Genomic DNA, 21148 nt, shown 5'->3' with positions numbered 1-21148 from the left:
GAAAATTATATGAAACGTACGAGTCGTTAACATGCTTTTAAATCGATCGCGCTGTTTGCTAAGGAGACTATTATTTCACAAGGCCAAATGAATCGTAAAGAATAAAATTTTCCAGCGTGTGAGGTCATAATAATCGGTAATCGAACGAACGTCGGATCTAGAACTCACACGCAATGTTCCATTACGAAACTAACATGAAGAAATCTGCGACTTTCGCTGATTCGGTTGACATTTTGTTCGACACACGTGCAATCGATCTTAGAACAAATTCACCCATTAATCACCCAGTTACCCTCGCTGTCAATTACATAACGTCATCGTCGCAGAACTTCGCGGAGATTGCTGAACCTTCGGTTCGACCTTCACATTCACCGTGTTAATGAGATTCAAACGATCGCAGACAGGGAATACCTGGTTAGATTTATATCTCGCTCGTTTAATACGTTTCCTCAATCTGTACGTGAGTCGCACCGAAATTGCTGTGATATCTTGCGTCGACTTCCATCGGATCGTAAATCTTCGCGGATTTATACCTTGAATTTAGATAACGTCCATTTTCAATTCCTCGATGGCGTGTGCCTTCATCGCTGAATCGCTCATTAATCACGCATCATTCGCGAACGAGAAATTGAAGCTAATAAGTTTGCTGCTTAGCCTTGTAATGTTTAGGACTTCCACTACTTTCCATTTAACAATCTATTTTCGTTTTGTATACGATACGATCTATTTTAAGTAGTCGGAGGACCTTTAAGAATATATCGAAGGTTGCAACACTCAGTAACGTCGAATTTGACCAAAGTTACAACGTTTGACCCGTACAACGGCTAATATTCAAAATTGTCACGAGTCTGTGGACTCGTTCTATTTAGACGGAAATCGAGTAGCACAATGTGTATTAATTTTCGTAAATGTTTCGTGCCGAGTGTTTGCGTTTTACGTAGAACAGTACGTAACAAGCTTGGAAACTGTAATTAAAGTTCGTCCTCTGAATGGAAATGGTAGTTTCCTCCACTTAAGCATTCAGCTGTGCTAATCGAAGAAAACTCTCGGAATTATAATTATTTCCTTAAAATATCTCAATTTCGATAAACGAACGAAAGATAACGATCGATACAAATCAGTTCCTTCAAGCAGGTACAAAGCGGATGATCAAAGAGTTTTGTCGAATCGATCCAGATTGAATCCGATTTGTCGAGGAGAGCCAGAGATTAATTGATTGGAGAAGGAAATGGGCGAGTCATCGAACCGATGCGAATCGAGAGAAGTCGGGCAAAGTAAAGTACTCGATCGTGTCCGATCGAAATTCGAGGCTTCCTTTTGTAACGGAGGCCAGGTAAAGAGGTGCCTTGGGTATCGGTGCCGTTCAACAGGTGGTTCACGATTGTCATCACACATGTGCGGATTAACCAGCTCCTCTGCCTCTCTCTCTCTCTCTCTCTCCCTCTTTTTCTTCATCTCTGTAGCTCGCCTCTCTTTCCAGCGATACGGTTTACGTAGACACGGAGCAGGAGCACGCACACATTCAGGTTCGCCTATTTGTCAGGCACACGAATGCGAGCCGAGCTATCGGTGTACAGGAAGCGGCAGGCAGGGAGCTTACCGCGACGATGGGTTGCTCGAGAAGGTGAGCATATGTAAGGTTCAAAATGTAAGTACATTCAAGAGGTCCTTGCCTTTGCGCCCCGTCATTGGACACCAGTTGCTCGAAGCACATCGTCAACGCCGGCAAAGCCCCGCGCTCTAGCTAAGATCGCGGGATAAAGCAAAAGCGTTCAAGGATGCCACCGACCTCTCCGCATAATTGCCTCGCTTAACCTCGCCTTCGCGCTCGATACTCTCGTCTTTTCGAATTTCGAATACCGCGAATCTTCGTTTCTACGTTCAATTGTTTCGTCATTGGCTCGAAGAGAGATTCGGCTACACACGGAATATTTTTAAGCCAATTCTTAAGTACGATTATTTGTTCAGTAGTGGAGGAGGGTTATTGATTTTGTGTCGATGCCTAAATTACACCGTTTGCCCACATATCGTTGAACATTGTAGGAAAACGATGAGACGAGTGGACATTTAAATTCTCGTTAAAGACCATTTCTAATTGATGCTGGTCCTAACGCCACCTAATTAGGGAACCACTTCTCGTAAAGGAAACCTTTAATGGACGGTTTAGACTTATTAACCCTTTCGCTATTGCGAACGACTATGGTCGCTTGCCACGAAACGCTCTTCGTGTACTGTGGCATACTTGGCTTGCGCGCCGTAAAACGATCTTTGTATTAGATACCACGAGCAATATTAGTATTACTCGTACACTAAGACAGAAGGTATTCATTTTGAAATGAATCGATGATCTTTGCACGAAATCTTACGAAGTCACGCTATCGATCGTTATTAAAGTTAGATGGACCCAATTTACGATTTAATTAGTAAACACACTTTCGTTTATTACAATCGAAGTTACGCTCAATTTATTGCCGATCACGTTATCCATCCATCGTCGAATAACTTCTTCGAGATAATATTTATTCCTTCTAGCACACCAGACGACTTTTCCTCTCGAACGAGTTTCGAGGTTAATCGAAAGGCGACGAGTCTTGGAAAAAGAAAAAAAGCCGGCAGCGAGAAGGTGGTGGCGACAGATGTCTCGCGGGGCTGACTCGAAGGTGGAAAAACACGAGTTAATTCGACCGCGTGGATCGGACGTAACGCGCGCGAGAGCACTTTCCGCGGAAAATGGGAATACCCGGGAAGCAACGGAGCGAGTGGCCCGGTAATTGTGAGCCGGCTTCCTCCTTGGGGGAACAGGGAGCGTGCCACGGAAAAACGATGCCCCCGGGCCCGGTAATCGATTTCAATTAGCGAAACTGCCGTACCCAAGGACATTCCTCCGAGTACCGTTTACATCGAGAGGGCCTCGGGCCACCGATCGGCCAACCCCCCTACACTCTCGTTCGTCGATTTTAATTGGCAAAATTCCCGAAATGCCTGGACGGTACTCGTGGCTGCTGTTCGCCGCCGGCTCCACCCTCGAAATCGTCGCGAAATCGAAAGCAATCGGACCACGATACGAAGGATTTCGCCCAGGACTGACTGCCTCCAGTGAAATACGTTAAATATTCCTCGGGGAAATTTTACTTTCTTTCCACGGTTGATGTGAACCAAGGAGAGACATAAGACGAGAGAGACAGATGGCTATGAACTGTGAAACGATCGAGGAGCTAAAAGTCTCGATACAATGTAGCTAATCGAAAGAATATCGGAATAGATAGATACCTTTTTATCTTTCTCGATGGATGACATATTCATTCGAACATGCACTGATAAGCATGACCCAAGCGTAAGACTAGATACGAGCGTACGGTCTTTGTGTTGATTGTATTTGATAATAGTCCTGGTTGCGAGGTTTTGAAAGAAACAGTCATTTCAAATGAAATCAAAGAAACAATACTGATAATGAGAATTCTGTTGCTTACAAAAGGGCTGATAAAGATAACAGAAGTCAAGCTCGTAGACTTCCACTTTTCTAGCTTTTCAGGGTGTATCTGACATGTTACATAGAGAAACGTGCTACAAAGGAATCCATTATGACCTTTCATATCTCTACAGAGATTCGAGTTATCTCGTACCGATTATTGTCAAAGATCGTTAATGAATGTCTTTCTTATTCTTGTCTAAAAAGTTATGGAGAAAAGTACGAGGAAAGAAATATGTGCCAACGGAAACGTGGCTTAGCCCCTGAAGGATTAATCATTGATACAGCATTCGAGCTTTGATTCTGTTGTACAAAGATAATCAACATCGGGGATGCACCGAAGAGTTTTCATCGCGATGCAATTACATCGTACATTGCTTGTTTCTGTAACTTCTCTTTGACAGCGAGATTATTGATTTTTCGATGATTTGTATCTACATTTCCTTCACGGATGATGGTTGGATTAATGAAGGATTCGTGTAATGATAAAGAAACACGCGTTACGCTGTTGCAATGCGAATAATTATCTGATCGAGAGATACTCAACTTTCAAGCAACTCTTAAAAAATGTTGTTACTACTTTCAATCACCCACTTTATTCTATTCACCCGATCATTCTTTTATTTCAATAATGGGTGACAGATATATTATCGAGTTAAACCAATACATTTCTCATTCCGACCACAACAGAACGCTATTCTTTCACCGCGATAATTAACCCCTACGCTCGTTTGTTTTCTGAAATGAATGAAGCAAATCGATCAGGAGTAGCTCGCAATGCTCGCCGTAAACCCGAGCAAACACCATTGTCACGACAATTTCGAACGTGGTACGGATGACTGCAGCGGGTTCGCGTGCGAAAAATTAAACAACACCTCCCTCCGTTGCGTTGGCCCGAGGGCAGGAACAAAACGTTCCTTGGTAAACAAAGAAAACGTCTGTTTCTTATTTCTCCTTTTTTTTCACCCCTTTTGCGTATCCCTTTGAAGAGTCGCCGCCCCGGGGAAGAGAATCTCACTCGCCGTTTCTCTCCGTGCCTCGCGATAAGCTCGTCCGGTAATTGTCATCACGAACGAAAAGGGCTTTCGGAAGCTACGTAATCGCCTCGCGAACCAGTTTGTCGTTGGAAGATCGTCGAAGAAAACCAACCGTAAGTTCCATCAACGCGACCCGTCTGGTCGACATCTTGGAAAAATCAACGGTCCGTTTAATTTTGGCGAATCGAGTGTTTTCAAGGTTTCGCGTAACCTTAGCGTTGTTGAGAAATATGTAATTTAAAAATGTAAATTTTGTCGGATGTTTTTCTGTTTAACGTTCTTTCATATTCGTGAACTATGTCAAGATATCGTGTTGGAAGTTTGTATGCAAGTTTTGAGCCTACGGAGAGACATATCTCGTTTAAAACTAAACTTTACGGTTCAATTTATCAAATTCTGCTCCTTCACATCTAGTGTCTGAACAAAGTTCATATTCAAAGTTTCCTGTAGTACGGCGAACAAAGACATTGTCGACATTAACATCTTCAAACTTTTATAGTTAAAGGTGTGGTACTGCGATAACAAAATATGGAAATTAAGAAGAAATTTTCAACATTCTGCTTCTCTATGATCGAGCAATTTCCGTAACAGGAAAAGGTATTTATATAAAAACTAAAATTAATTTCAACGGCTGACAGTGACACCCGATCCATCCGCGAGTTGAAACTGTATGAGAGAAAGGAACGATGGCTCCATTAGGACAAATTATCCAGAAGCTAAATCCAGACTGTGACGTAACGTCGTTGAAATTTACAAGAAAAAGCCACCAATCTCGTTGTCTCGGCGAGGATCCGTTCCAACGGAATGTTCCACGATTTGAATTCAAGTCCAGACCTCTTCCCCTTCCCGCCGTGGTTCGTCGTTTTCCTCCCGATTTCTTCTCCGCTGCAGCGAACTGCTAATTTCGACCAGACGTAAACAACCGCTTAATACATTAATGATTTTCTTCGAATGTTTTATCGTGGTGCGTCAGTTTCCTTATTTTAGTTGTTATATTAGCTAATTATCGCTCGATGATATTTTCCTTGTTTTTTCTACGTGAGCTATTTTCTTGGAATATGTTTATAGAATACAGAAAATACGATAAATAACACTTTTGAGAGATACGAATCGTCCAGCTGAATAGGTAGATACGTCGTTGACGATGTGTTACCTCGAAAAAAAGAAATTAAGTTATCTAATGTCAACCGTATTGTACGTTCGGGAAGCTCCTCTGCAATAAGAGAGCATTATTAATGAAATATTTACGGGGTCATGGTATAATCACGATGCAAATTTATTACCCACCGTCGATAAGCTTCGCGGTTTCCACATTTGCAATTAGTATCGATATTAATGAATTATTGGTACGCCGCGTCGTTGAAAATTAAAATGAGCGCGGGTTTTTACCGTTTTATCGCTCGAGGCGATCTCTCGGCTCGATAGCTTTATTCATTGTTATAGATATCGACCAGGCATTACAAAAACTGGCATCGACAATTAGTCTTCGTAAAGAGATATTTCACTCACGATGGTTTTCCTATTCGCGTGTTCTGGTATATTTCAATCGTAACGTATCGGTAAACGTTCGCGTATTGCTTGCGCAAAGTCCTTGATTCCATAGAATTCTTGATAATTTCGTTTACATCGTTCAGGCGAAGGGGCCACGTTCAAGCAATGCAACAAACGCAATCTTTGCGCCCACGGGACCGATAAACGAAATAAAATATTGGAAAATCTCATGCATATCCTGTAACGTCGTGCAAACTTGATTGCAAGGGCGGAAGACTCAGTTTGGTTCACCGACTCCAAAACGAATCTAGACCTTTTCAGGAAGGTCTAACTTCGTTTCTTCGACTCCCGATCAAATTTTCGACCATCGATCGTCCCTTCCTAGAAATCAAATTCCTTTACGCATTCTGTAAATCTTCTACTTTCTACGATCGACCTTCCTCGACATGCTTCTCCGGAGAAATGATTTCCAATTGGACACAAGATCCACTAAAAAGGAGCGGTGGATTCTCGTAGCGATCGTACGACGAGAAAATGGCAGGGATGATCGAGGAAAAATTAGAGAATCGCGTGAGGTGCATTCACGAAAGTGGGAAAACACGGGCATTGCGAAAAGATGGGACGAATGACCGAATAATTTCAGCAGAGAAAGAAAAATGGATGGCGAGGGACAGAGAAATGGCAGGGAAAGAGGATGAATGGAATGAAAATAGGGAAACTTGCGCTCGCGAAACTTTCTTCTAAAGTTCTCCTCCATAGTCGATGGTCGAGGTAAATGGTATTAGAGATGCTCGATACGGAATTATTGTCGAGATCGTTTGAAATTATCACGCTATCGATGTCACAGCCATTCTGATTCGTTTATCTCGCGAATTCATTTTCTGGCTTTTCTTTTTCTTCTTTGTTGTCTAGTGTCTCGAACGAACGCAAACAACAACAACCAGGTTTTCCAGGATGATCCAGCTGAATAGCGAACGCGTTCTCACTCATTTTTGTCAACCCAAGTGCATATAAACGAGCGTATGATACGTTATCAACGCGTACGCACGGTACTGAGACGTTCCGGCTGATAAGATTAACCCAAAGCTAAGCAGTCGTTTCGTGTTTTGTTTATAGAATGGGAAACCACGCGAAACGCGATTGCGGGCTTCGTTTACTTTTATGATTTGTATTCGTTCCCGCATAACTGCATAATGTCACTTTCTATAGACCCGCGCATTTCTACTTTCACTTCTCTACGTATTTACAGGCGCGCGCGCGCGAACACAAGAGCGAGCACGAGCAAGCGTTACTCCAGTTTCGTCGCGAATTTCTCCACTTGGTTTCCAATCGTTCGCGACCGAAACGAAACCGCGGTTAATCGTCGATCCGACGTCGATTAAACGGCATCTCGAACGAATTTCACCGGTTTCTATTCTTAATTACCGAACAATAATATCGTTTCCCGTTCGATGGTTCACGTTTCGTGAAAGGCACTGCGAACACGACGCCCGATATACACGACTCGTAGTCAGAAATATCCAATACTTTTGAATCTCGTGGAATGCGAAGTTCTCGTTGAAGCTAAATATTCCTTTCAACCTTTTTCGACGGACTGGATAAACCGGTTGCTCTTTCGAGTGTGGAAGAAAGTTGCAAGTTACATGGATCCAGAACGAAACGAGGCGAGCTTATACGCGACGTTGTTTATTATGAATTTAAAAATAAAATAAATTACGAGCTATTAATTCAGAAAATTGGCCGAGTAATTCCGCTCGTTAATCATTATTATTCCCGGACAGAAATAAACGCACCGTTATCGTCGAAAATAAAACTTCTATTCTCGTTGCATCCATGTTTCCACGAACAAACGTGCGTGTAAAACCAATCGACCACTCGAGCCCATGGAGGGGAAAATTCTGCAATATCATTTAACTGCACACTCTGTCACCTTGCCCCTTATCTTTACTTCGCCATATGATTTTGTTTTAAGGACGAAGAATGCAAAACACTGTTTTGGCTTCATTCGTGGTCGACCTTGAATTGCCAATTGATTTTGAATATGCAACGAGCTCGAAAAACTACCAGAAAAACAGTGGCTGATCGAGTCACACAGCACGATGCGTGGAGATCGAGCGTGGGCGCCGTTTTTCCAGAGAACAACGTTTTCCAAGAGCGCGCATTCCATCGGTCATCAACACGCCACGGTGACGATAGCGCGACGTACCATGCAAATTAGTTGGCCTGCCAGCAGCCGGATAACGGTCGATTGTATGCAAATGCGATCGGATTCTGACAGCGACGCCCGATCGGATTCTCTTCGATCCGATCGTCGAACGAACTTGGCACCGGATGTCAGCCTCACCGATATTCGACTTACCGTCATCCAAACTCCGTTGGATTTTCGTGATTCCGGTCTCCGAACTTCGACTCACAGTTCACCGATGCTCGATTCACGTACTCGACGAATGTTCGACAAGTGGCGGTCAACTCACTTCGAAACTCGTCGTTTCTCGATGAAGTTAAGCTATGAAAGACTTGTGGCCGAGAACGATTACGTAAATGATTATCCAAATGCTATTGAAAGACACGTAGAATTGTAGATGTTAGAACGTTGCTGATGAAGTTTGACCGAGAACGTCAACGAGAATAGGAATGATAGAAATTATCCAATGCTGGATATTAACATACTTTCGATAGACAATTTCACGAAAAGTTTAAAATAGAGTCTCTGATTTCTACGATAGGACAAAGACAGGAATTTGAAACGATTGTTTCCAAGTATCGTGCTTTGCGTCACTGAACAAATCTATTCTTCGACGATAAAACCGAGTATTCTACACTATCCTATATTATACACCTAACGCGTAGAACATACGTACGTACATACGACAATCTAGCAACGAAACCGCAATAGTTAGAAACGTCCTTGCTTTAGTAGTCGCCTACGTCTTCTCGCTTGGCCACCTACTCGCAGCCAACCTTATTGTCTCTCAATGCTCTTTCAACCTTCTACGGTCTACGTCACCTACGGCTCCCGGTTGTTGCTTATACGCCCCCATAAATCTCACTCTTTCTCTACTATTTTAACGACGATACGCACCACGCGTAAAAATGCATCAGGGGATCAGAAAGGACGAGGAAGAAAGCGAGAAAAACGCGGGAGGTCCGATAAAAGAGTGGAAGAGGGCGCGCATATCTCTGTCCTCGTTAGTCTATTTACATAATTGCAAGCTTACACAATTCTCTTGTCGTAACTCATTTTTCATGGCGTTTAGGGCAGGCATTACACGGCGACCGGTTGGCTAGATTATTTTATAATGGATGTCGCCGTGAACGCTACTCATGCTGCAAGACATGTTTGCGAGAGGCAAAATAGCACCGGAGGATTCACCGTGAAAATCTATGAAAATTACCCACTCTTTAGCCTTCGATCTAATTTTTCGCCTCGTTGGTTCCTATGCGCCAGTCGATTCCAAATTACCGTTTTCCGTGGAGAATTTAACGTTTGTTAGCGCACCGGTGTAGATGTTTACTCGTCGTCCCCTGGAGTAGAACGGTGGTCGAGAATCAAGGAGAAAACGGAGTGGAAATTGTTCGTCTACTTCTACTTTAAACTTTGGCTGAATGGGAATAGTGAGATGGGTTGAAAATTGAAACAGAAAATATTTACATTCATATTAAATTCCTTTGTTATTTGTTACTTGTTTACCGAATCTTATTTGTACAGAGGAATGTCAGTAATTTGTCAATAAAATTGTTTCTTAACAGTGTCGTGTAGACAAACATCGGTAAACATTTATCCAGTTCTGTAATCTACCACCGATTCCATCCTTATCGGTTCCACGGTGAAATAATGAAACTTCGTTTATATATCAACAGAGCGTCAGCAGTTAGCTATGTCGGAGTTATCATTTAAAATCAACGATCGATCTCATTAACGCATCGATATCCAATCGTATACGTCCGATCTATTCGTTTAGCAGAGTTTTATAGAAGGAAGAGAAGTTGGTCGAATAAAATGACTCGGAAGGTCCACCAAGAAGAGTTTCAGTGGCAGACGTTTCTCGCGGTGTCAGCGATCGATACATCGTAAAAGGAGAGCAAGAAAGTGGAAGAGTCGGGTTCCAGAGAATTAATCGCGGCTGAAAAGTTCCAGCGTGGTTGTTTGCAGATTTTCCGGGCGTGCTAACGAGCCGCGAACTCAGTCCTGAAATTAAACGAGTCGAATCCCCGAATGGCCGACTGAAACGAGCCAATAGCGCGAACGATCGACCTGTCTGTCGATCCTCGGCAACCCGCAAACGCTGCTCTGTAAAAACAATTGCGGAAATTTACGGCTAGTAACTTTTACGCGTACGCGCGTTTCCCGCTTTTCGAGTCTTCGATGTTGTTGTTTTGCTGCTAAGATCGAGGTCCCGATTAATTGGTAAAAGAAGAAAGGAAATTTAATAACATTTGGATATTCGAGTAATGGAATTCTGTAATTTCTGTGAATATTTAAAGTCGAAGAACGCGATGTTCGATTACAGAAATCGCGCGTGCGTTTCAAGTTAATTTGCCGATTTAACAGTCGCGCTATCACGCTACTTGTTGCGATCCGGAATTCCAGTTGAACGTTATGTAATAAGCGTCAATCGGTTCTGCTTTTCTGGATATCATTATGCAGGAATGTTGCATAGCAGAAGCATGGCCAACTTCGGTCCCGGAATACGTTTGCATAAATTATCGTGGAATTCGTTACTAATTAATTCTTTGAAATCGTTCATACATAATAGATTTCTTTCTAGCCGAAGTCTCGAAATGTCGCTCGATCGTTTATAACAGAACTTCCGGAAGATTTTCCAACTGAAAGCCGTACAAAGGTTTGCGTCATATTCCATCGATTGTTACCTATGGTGGTTCGTTCGTTGGTTGTACTAATCCTGCACACCCGACGACAACTGCTACCAATGGAGGAATATCATTCTGGGATCATCGGCTTGACGTCCTATTGGAAAATTCCGTAATCCAGATGTTAATCGAAAGGAATCATAAGTAATTAAGTTCCGTTGACGTTCGTCGTTGATCGCGTCACGAATCCTCGGATATTATTTCGATGACGCGTGAATTGCAAATCAGGCTACGAACGTCTTGAATATTTTCAGGCATATTTTAATAATGATATCGGAAATATCGCCGGGTTCTGAAACAAAGAATCCTACTGCGTCTCTAGACCTGCTAATCGAAACAAAAATATACGACTTTAGGTACTTTTACGCGCAAAACAAACGCATCTTATCGATATAAATAGAGTGGATAAGATCGATCGTATCGCGACATGAATTATATCGGTATGATAAATCGAGTCAATAGAGATCAGGTGAAAAAATACGGAATCCACGCGAAACATCATATTTATGAAATATAGGGTCAAAGCTGAGAGACAGAAGAAAGAAGAAGGGTCTCAGTAGTTGACTCAGTGGTCAAAATATTTGCGCGAATATTTGCGTAGCACGCGTCGCGATCAAAACACTTTAATCTCGCATTTTATACGGTGCTTTCTAACTGGCTGGTATCGGGCAAAGTGCACCGGTGGTCGTCGAACAATAAAGATCTTATCGCGTTGATCCCGACACGTCACTTTTCATGACGATCATGGCCAGCGATATCTCGCGGCGATAGCGGCTTTGTTGGTCTATTAGTTGATGTATTATCGAGAGGCACGAGCACGAACGGCTTCAACGAAATTAATTTCCCGAGCGATTTTGCACGATAATTGCCGCTCGACGATGAGCGTTTGTCATCAACGTTTGCCATGACGTTCGCTCTCTATCGATAGCTGTAGCGGAATATCAGCAAAGTCGTAACCAGCAAGACCACTATGTTCGTCTTATCTATACGCATAGCGACGAAATTACTACGTTAAATTACGATGACTGGCAGGAAAGGAGATTGAAATCGTCGTGAGATTCCAGATTCAGATTATTGTCATACGCTTTCAAAGAAATTACCTTGGAACGCGATAAACCAATGCTCTGGATCAAATCTTAGTCATCATTGTGCAACAGTATATAAATTTCTCTAGTCTATGAGCTACAAATAAAAATACTTGACTGTGGATAATTTTTCAGGGACTTGTCAAAAGTTCCAGAGTCATCCTACTAAACGCTAGTAACCACAATCTGCGATTAACACTTAGGTATCAACAAGCACACGATACGACATGCACACGAGGAACGTGCAACGCGTTCCATGAAGTATCAAAATCAGGAGTTGGGCATGCAACGCAGATGATTTGTCTACGAGATTACGATTCACCGTACTCTGAAATTCATTGATTGGAAATACCGTATTGTAATCGTCAATAAATCGACTGGAACCGGTTTCGTTGTTGGATGATTTATCATTTCGAAATAATCGTTGGATCCCTCTTAATTTTCACTTCTCTTCTTCCTATGTCTTCATACATCTCTGACAGTTTTCTTGTTGGATCGAAGATCAATCCTCGACCGTGACGTTGGTAAGCCCACTGGCATAACATTTCTTAGTCCGAAAACAACTCGATCGTCGCAACAAATTTAGATCATGATTCTCCTTTCAAATATTCGCTTCTAATCTGAAAGTCTCGGTTGTTTTTGTTTTTGCACGGTGACTGATCGATTTATCAGCCGGGCTAATGCCTCCAATTACTAGAACGACGAATGTCGAAAAAGCGATTAGCTCGAGAATCGAGAAATGCTCGCGGTTACATCATCGCCAAACTCTCGCGTTGTTGTTCTTCACGTGACAACGCGAATCGCTTTTTTCATCCTTTGCGATTCCCCTCCCCCCCCCGCATTTTTTTTTATTTTCTCTCACCGTTTCGTTTCTACTTTACCATTTCTCGAAGGTGCAATTCATTTCTCGAAGGAGAACGGTTTTGCTGGTTCCGGAAGATGGCGAATTACGCACGCGTTTTCCGCTTTGACCATTGAAATTATGTACCTCGTTCGTATTACGGCTAATTAATTACGTAATTATTCATAAGCAAGATGCTAGTGATAAATAATATATCTACAGTTATTGCTGCATCATTCGCATTGTTACCGTAGAAGAAATATACATAACGGCGGCCGCAACGAACAAAGGACGGATCGAAAAGAGCGTGATTTACGTTTGACCGCGGATCGCGGTTTCACAAGAATCATCGTAAATTATTCCGCCAGAGGGGAAAAAGCACTTCGTGTAATTACGTCTATAAATATACAAGAATTATCTGCCTCTCCGTTTGCATAATTTCTGCGTTTACAATTTTGTCGCGCGATCGGATATATGTACACACGGATCGGACATCTGCGTTCCCTCCTTTTTCCTCGCTCTTCAAATATCCTGGCGAATAAACATCGGAGATCTCGCGCAGTAGATAATGAAAGCTAATAACGAGGAAATTTACGGCGCGATCGAACATCGTCGATGAGAATCGCCAGAAATTCTGCTCCTTGGACGCTTCCTCGAAAGTAATCGATGTCACATGAATTATTTACGACTCGAAACGTCGATTACCGCAATCGTGCTGAAAATAAGAGACATTTGATATCTCTATCTACGAATCTATCTAGGAATTAGCTGTGATTCGAGAAATCGATATCTCTGGATTACCGAATTCCCCGTACTACGACGAATGTGGGAAACACGTGAATTTATAGCTTCCTTTGTGACTTTATTTTCCACCTCTTTATCCGCGATCACCACGAATTTCTGTATCTTTCGGTGCAACCCCGTAAAAAGATATTCGAAGGGTGTGCTGCAACCGAAGCGAACATGCGATTTCGAGAAAATTTTACCGACAGACCGAACAGATAGCCAGCCACGGTAAAAAGCAAGACTCCGTGCGAGGCGGTAGGACGGCCGATGGGCTTGAAATATTTTTCGGTCACGGCGGTCGACGCAACAGGTGCACACCCGCTTCTGGCCTCCATTAAAGTGTTTACACGGAGACAAGAACTTTGAACCGTCCGGTTTAATCTCTTAAGCGCTTCCCGGACGCCGGACGCGGTCAGAGGGGAGAAAGCGGATCCCAATGGAGGATGCCAATTATCGGGGAATATTTATGAATTACGTCATCGGTGGCTTTCCAACCATGTGATGTATCGTTCCAATGACTCTCAGTCAACGATCCCGTCAAGGACCACGTTCTATCCGGAAAAACTGGTAGAAAAAAAACACGACGCGTCGCCTCTTAACGTTCCTCCAGTTCTCTGAACTTAAATCTCTCGATTTCTTTGTATTTTTCCACATTCGCTTTTCCTTGTTTTCTATATTTCTTTTTCTTTTTTACATCTGCTCTAACGGTTCCTTTTCGTCTCTTTTTAACGTGCTCGTACACGGATGTTTGTTTTCGCGACCGGGCCACGAATCGAGCAAAAATCTCGGCTTTCTATTTTTGGCACACCATCCACGACCCCTTCTGTCGTGTTTTCACCTCGTCTGCTCGTTTACGGAATATTCTTGAATATCGAGTACGTTGTGACGCGTTCATTTCTTGATATTTTGACGCGCTTAAGTGTGTCTAAAATATTTGGGTATACTTTAAGCGGACCGATAGCTGGCTTGTCAAAAATGTTTAACGAGGCATTTGCGCCTGCCGACATTGCCTTCTGTTTGAATAGCATGCTCGTCGGTATTTAAACTTATCTCCGTCTCGTTCGGCCAGTTAAATGTTTTTCAATCTTCGCCCTGCGTATGACTGGCCGATAATCTGGCCAACTATGATAAAATTTTTTGCCTTATCGCCTGAAATATATCCGCCCCTTTTTCGTTTACTGTCGGAAATGGACGGCGTAATTTAAATGCCTCGCTCGTAAATCATCCCTAAAAGCTCTAACTGAATCATAAGTTTCAAATAATATCTTCTCTGTTAAGTATTTCCATCGGTTTCTCCTTTTGTATCGTTAAAGACTTTTCGTCGCGCTAAGAATCGACGTTTGTTTCATTCGCCAAGGTGAAAGCAACATTGTCGCTGCGACTCGTTTGATCTTAGTGTTCCAAAGTTCCAAACGCGTTTCATCTCGCGTTTCTCCGAAGTGTCTTTACCGACGTGCGTCATTGCAGCAAACAGAGGATGGAAAACAACATGTTTGGCCTTCATTGTTCTGGCGTTTTACAAAGAACCAGTCGAAAATAAACTTTGTCCGTCTTGAAGTATTAATGCTGGCAAAAACTGCCATTAGCATAAAATAAATCAATGTACTTTTGAATTCTACCTATCCAAAAACATAATAAGACAATGATCAGGAGTACTCGATCAACCTCAGTCCTTCGATTCTAAACGTTGCTCCACAATTTACTTCAAACAGTAGGTAGACATTTTTATTTCGATTTAAGAATCGAGAATGCTAAACATAATCCGCAGAATCTTCGGCCCCAAGATTTTTTTTCCTCGTCATGAAGTTGATCCAAGGCGGACTAGTGCGAGCAGTTGGTTATCGATCACGCGACACGCGTCAGTCTAGACAGATTGACACGGTAACCTATCGGTTAGCCAATAATACTGAAACCTTAGCGGGTCGCGACGACATGTTCCGCAGCCTGTAGTACACCTCAGCTATGCTAAGTTGCGTGAACAACCAATCTGTCAAGCCAATGCTGAATTTCCGGCAATAATGGGGAAGCCTTGCTCGTAGTTCCTTCGCCATCAAAGGAGGGATACTGTTAGACACCGTAGCGATCCGTTCGTTATGGCGAATAATTTGACGGATCGTTTTCGCGCAGCGAAACCTCACGCGAGGGTAGTTTTCGTCGAAATAGATTCGACGATTGCGGAAAATAATTTACTGCACACAAACTAGTCACTATGGCGATGATGGATACGTAGGCTGAACGTAGTCTGTTGCGATTTTTCGTTGATTATTCGGGGTGGGATTCTAGCGAGGAATAGGGGTTGGTTGCGTAATTGCATTTACTCAAAGATTAGACGCGAGTTTTCGTAAAGCGTAGCGATTGTAAATGAATGAGCATCGTTCTTCTATCGTTGTTTCGCGACTTTGTTGTCTTTGTATAACGATAACATATAATCAAATACTTTTTGCGACAGCTTTCAGTTGAAGTGCGACTCGTGACAACAAAGTTGGCCCTCCGAGGAACGTTGGTACATCGAATCTTGGAAATGAAATTGCGTGAGTTGATTAATTTCGATCTCGTACTTGGTGTACTAACAATTCGTCACTTTCGTCAGAACCTTTCACAAACCTCTCTGTCGAAACTATTTATATTTATCTGCATAGGTTCTTTCAAAATTGACTAACATTCAAACTAACACATCATCCATTGAAACGACAAATTATTGAACCGCGGAATTTCCATTAGCAGATCGGAAATTAATTTTGCCAAATTTCTAAATGTCTGGGTAAAAATAGTCCATCGCTTTTTCTCCCCTTTACCTATCAAAACGTGTCTGTTCAGTTAGAAGTTGATCCTGACCAACACGCAGAAAGCTGTTCTCCGTTCTGGTCTTCGCTGGAAATCACGGCGGTCGTTGTCTCGTAGATCCACGCTCTCTTTGCTCTTTGCTCGTGGTCCGATGCTGAAATTCGAGTGCCTCCGGCTGCCGCGGTTCATTCATCATCCCGCGCAACGGAATCCACATAAGTGGAACACCTTTCATCCATCACGTCTCCACCGCCGCGCCGGCCTCCGAGCACGGCCAGACGGCTTCATCCGATTATCCGGATCCGCGGGCCTCGATCTTTATTTCGACCGTGTCCGCTTTCTCCACCGCGCGCGCACGTGCGTTGTTAGCTCCCTCCAGAGGCGTTTACGTGTATTCGCTAAGGTTCTCCAGAATCTACCGCATAGATCATCGGGTTCCTTCGTAGGATGGTTTCATTAGCAGCCAAGATTAGTGGAGAATTCATCGAACTCTGGTTCGTCGTTAAGCTCGTGTTTAATTTTTTCTAGTATTTGATGTGTATCAAGATTGATTTATTATCGCGACGCTTGTAGAATGTTTTGTGTTTGTTGCGAATTTTAATGAACCGTATGGTAATTAAGGTATCCATCTTTCTTTCTCCGGTTGCTTTGGATAGCGAGTAGTTTTAACGAGGTCGATTCTTTTGCGCGTTTTCTGCATTTTTATCGTGGCCTGATATTTTCTGGTGCAACGTCGTTACCGAAGTTCTGTTCTACCGCTGGCCAATACCGCGGCTCGAAGTGCCGTTGATGAGTTGCAAAATTGTTTTATCCGTAGAACCGAAGTCGACTTCAATAACGTGTAGCAGCTTTCGTTTCTAGTAGAATTTGTTTTCGATAAGATTGATTTATCGTCCGCGATTCTTGCCATTGTTTCAGCTTTCGCTCGAGAAGATTGATAGTTTTCGAAGAAATGGCTGCAACTTCTTCTTCCACCGATGTACACTAGACGTTTTTCGTTGTAACATTAAAGTAACAATGCTTCTGCAGAATCATTAAAAATGCAAAGGAATGAACGAGTCTTCCACGAGTCGTTTGTCATCCGGTAAATTGCAACCGTCGAAAAATTCGCCGCCGTGGCGCCCGTGTTTGCAACTCGTAAAATAAACACCTATTTTCTCCGCTCGAGGACGAATAAATCTATCGACGGAGCCGATCATCGGATAAAGCCGGCAGCGATAATTAATTTTCTTGCAATCGGATCCTCGACACGTTCGCAACCCGCTTCTCTACCGTAGAATTATTTGCATAAGTGAAACCAGTTGCGAAAGATAACGCGCAAGGGTACATCTAGGAATCGGTGTCCGTGTCGCATTCGAGGAACACGCCAGGTCTCGTTTCAAACTTTTTTCACGACAATGGCTGACGAATAGAGTCTCGTAAACATAGTCTCGTAAATAGGGATGAGCGATTCACCTATCGTTCTTCAGATTCGAAAAAATTTGAAACAGTAACGCGTAGAATCAAACGTACGATAAACACTTATTATTCAAGTTATAGTATCACGCCAGAATGATTTACTTATAATTCTCAATGAGAATTGATTGTAAAATTCTTCCAAATAAAAAAAAAAAAAAAAAAAGAAAGTAACGCGTGATCTGAGACAAAGAACTAACGAGAAATTTTTCTTTTTTGAATACGAAAGTTTCTCGAGCTTTCGCCTACGGAATAAGTAAATTCATCTCTGTCGTTTAATGTACCGTGATAACACTGTAATTAGATTTCTAAGAATTACGTCATCAGCTCGTAGCCTTAAAAGTTATATGTTTGGAATGTAAAGAGGGTCAAGCAGTGAAAACACAGACGTGGAGAGTAAGCAAACGAGGAAGTTTCGGATATACATCGAACCGAGGTCGGGAAGGTGTCTAAAATCAGAGGAAAACGCGCACAGTTGTGTTTTCTTTCCGCGAATTCGTGTTCCCCGAAAGCGGTGCGATCTTTTACAACGAGGTCAAGACTTTAGAGTGGCGTTCATCGAGAGCCACTCAATTTACGCAATCTCGCGTCCGACAAACGAGCGGCCAATTTTTTCCGGGAAGTCATTCGCGCGGTGATTTACGAAAGCCACACGGCGGGCGGTTAAACGCGCGCGGCCACATCGTTTGCCGATGCAAATCAATTTTTAGACGCGGCCACATTTTACCGCGTCGCAAAAGCGGCAGTTATTCCTTGAAAAAATCTTGTCTTTTCCGTGGAATTGTAGCTACGGATAAAATGAAATCTTTTGAAAATTGTATCCAGAAAAACAGAAGAAATAAATACCGATCTCTAACAGAAAAACGTTTTCTAAATGGCTCCAACGCCTTATTTTCTTCCTCGATGCTTACACCATTGAGTCATTGACACGTTATTCAAGAAGTTTCAGATCATTTCAACGAAGCTGGAAACGATTTCGAGCCGATTTGTCCAAGCCGTTCCTGTTTGAGATCCGCGAACCGGTCCGCGAAATCGGTTCCCGAAATCTTAGCGTTCCGCGAACCACCGTAAATCCGTTTATTGCGCGTTGCCTCGCCTTATTATCTGCCCACACAGCCGCACCGAAAATACATTCCAGGCCATTCCTTACCACTTTGAATCGCGTTCAGTTGCGTCGAATTGCGCCGCGCTTGCGTCCGCCGCGATCCTTATTTGCACGCACTCACGGATCCTCCGCGGGTGTCTAGTTGCGACTCGATGGAATACGACTAAACGCTTTGCTGAAAGGATAGGTATTTACAGTGTAGACTACTATGGTCAGGGCAAAAGCAAATTTTCATCACTTTTTATTGTCTTGAAACAGTAGCGCGTCACAAAGCCCACTACTTCAATTTCTATGATAACTTTATTTAATAAGACTTCTACTACGTTTACGCATGATAAGATAGGAATCTTTAGAAGTGATGGACTTAGATTAAGTCCCTTGATTTTAGCCTACTGTATTTGTTAAGTTATTTGGTACTGAAGATCCTAGTTAAAATATACCCGTTCTACCATTCACACTTAAATTTACCGCTATGGTCTCTTCGAAGCTATAATGAATTTTCTTAAACGAAAGGTAAGTTTCACCATCTCCCACTTAAACCACAATCATAAACCACAGCGTAAGTTCATCGACTAACCCCAAATAAACAGAATTCGTTCACGCTTCTCAATCAGAATCTCTGTTCGATTTTCTTTCAATTTCCTTTCCTTTCTTTCCTAACACAGTAATATCTAATTTATCACGTTCTTCTGTTCTTCCTTTCAGGATTCCGACGCGGACAGCGATTCTAGCGTTGCATGTAATTCCGTGATCGTAAGTAGAGCCCAGGCTACTTCATTTCCGCGTTGTCCCTTCCGAGGTAAATGTCGAACGTTTTCCCGAGGATCGGTTCGGGCAAACGTGCTAGACAAAAGAGCGAACGCGAGAAAACTAGTCACGTTTGCTCGAGCAGACTGTATAGGGATTACTTATTTACCTTTATTGTACAATCGTGTGCGTCGATATTGAAAAACGTGGCTTCTCGAAAGCCGCAAAATGAACGCACGTGTCGCCAAGAGGACAAATTCCAAGGTATCGCGTTTATTCTTTACCTCGTCCTCCAAGATTTTACTAAGTGATTTTTGCAAATTCTACAAAGTCTACGAGCTTATTGCACGAATAAGGCGACGGCGATAAGGTGTTTTTTTATACGAACATAAAATTATTAAAAAAATTAATAGCACCTTATAGAGAAAGAATTCGGGAATTTCTATCACATAAATTATTTTTTAATGTATTTATCACGCATCAGTGATTTTGTTGGCGAGCACGCGACAAAGAGCAGGCCTCTCGATAACCTACATATTTGAAGTTCAACTGCTACAGTTAGAAACATAAAAGTCTGAAGATCGTTTGTTTTTTCTCGTTTAGTGACTAAAGTTTAGTCTGACGGAAGACTAGCGTTGTAATCGTAATTCTCCAACATCACATCAGCGGTAGTTATTTTAAAACGTTCCTGTTATTACCGAGTAAATATTATTCCACTGTTTTCCCTAATTATAGCGAACGAATAATTGAACTCGATAAACCGTGTTCGCGAAACTCTAATGTTTATCACGGCTTATTTTGTAAACAAATTTAATCTGGACACGAGTCGACGAGAGTCGAAAGTTAAATTTCCGTTTCCTGTTAAACAACACCGTGACACCGATAATAATCGTGTATCGACTGATTCATGAATGATAAATCCAACATCAAACAGAAACAACAGGATGGAGGGGAGGGGAGTTCTTCGAACAAGAGGAATACATCATCTACAGAGAATTCCAAATTATAACTTTATAGCGTTGACACGAAATTGAACAACAATTTGTGAAAGAAATACCAACAGTTCCTAATAAATTACCACGAATTATCGTTCTCCTTAAAAATAGGTGCCACCCATAAGTTAACTTCTTACATTCATGACCTCGTTTTAAGCATTTTATCAATTCGTTCGAACAAAGCTTTCTAGAAACCTCGCACAATTTCTCTCAAAATAAACACTTAGTCCTTTTAATTAGTTATATTTAAAGGACCCTTGAGTCTTTCCAATTACGTCATATTGAAGTCCTCGCGTCTAATTATAAAATGACATTAAAATGGGAAAGTCAACGAAAATGTACGATGCTTAACGAGCTTCTCGATCGACAGAATTGCCTCACAGAATTACCAAAATTCACGTTATATAATATCAGTGTGCTATTCAAAGTTATTCAAGAGAAAGGGAGGTAAATTGAATTGCATGCGACTGCGACAAAAATG

At 42.3% G+C, this 21148-nt stretch overlaps 1 protein-coding gene and 1 long non-coding RNA gene across 2 annotated transcripts in view; one reads left to right on the top strand and one right to left on the bottom strand.

Moving 5' to 3' along the window:
* Positions 1-21148, top strand: part of Pdk1 (Phosphoinositide-dependent kinase 1) — a 407695-nt gene that overhangs the window by 253859 nt on the left and 132688 nt on the right. The window contains exon 4 of the mRNA XM_033327851.2: positions 19631-19678. Within this exon, the coding sequence (XP_033183742.1) occupies positions 19631-19678 (48 nt within the window). The remainder of the gene's footprint in view (positions 1-19630; positions 19679-21148) is intronic.
* The window catches only part of LOC117153639 (uncharacterized), a 76090-nt gene that overhangs the window by 22796 nt on the left and 32146 nt on the right, over positions 1-21148 (bottom strand). The gene's annotated exons all lie outside the window — the stretch shown is intronic.

This window comes from Bombus vancouverensis, chromosome 1, assembly GCF_051014615.1.
Source record: "Bombus vancouverensis nearcticus chromosome 1, iyBomVanc1_principal, whole genome shotgun sequence".
NCBI classification, from domain to species: domain Eukaryota; kingdom Metazoa; phylum Arthropoda; class Insecta; order Hymenoptera; family Apidae; genus Bombus; species Bombus vancouverensis.
Note: the sequence above shows the minus strand (reverse complement) of the source record. Positions and strands in the feature narration are given on the sequence as shown.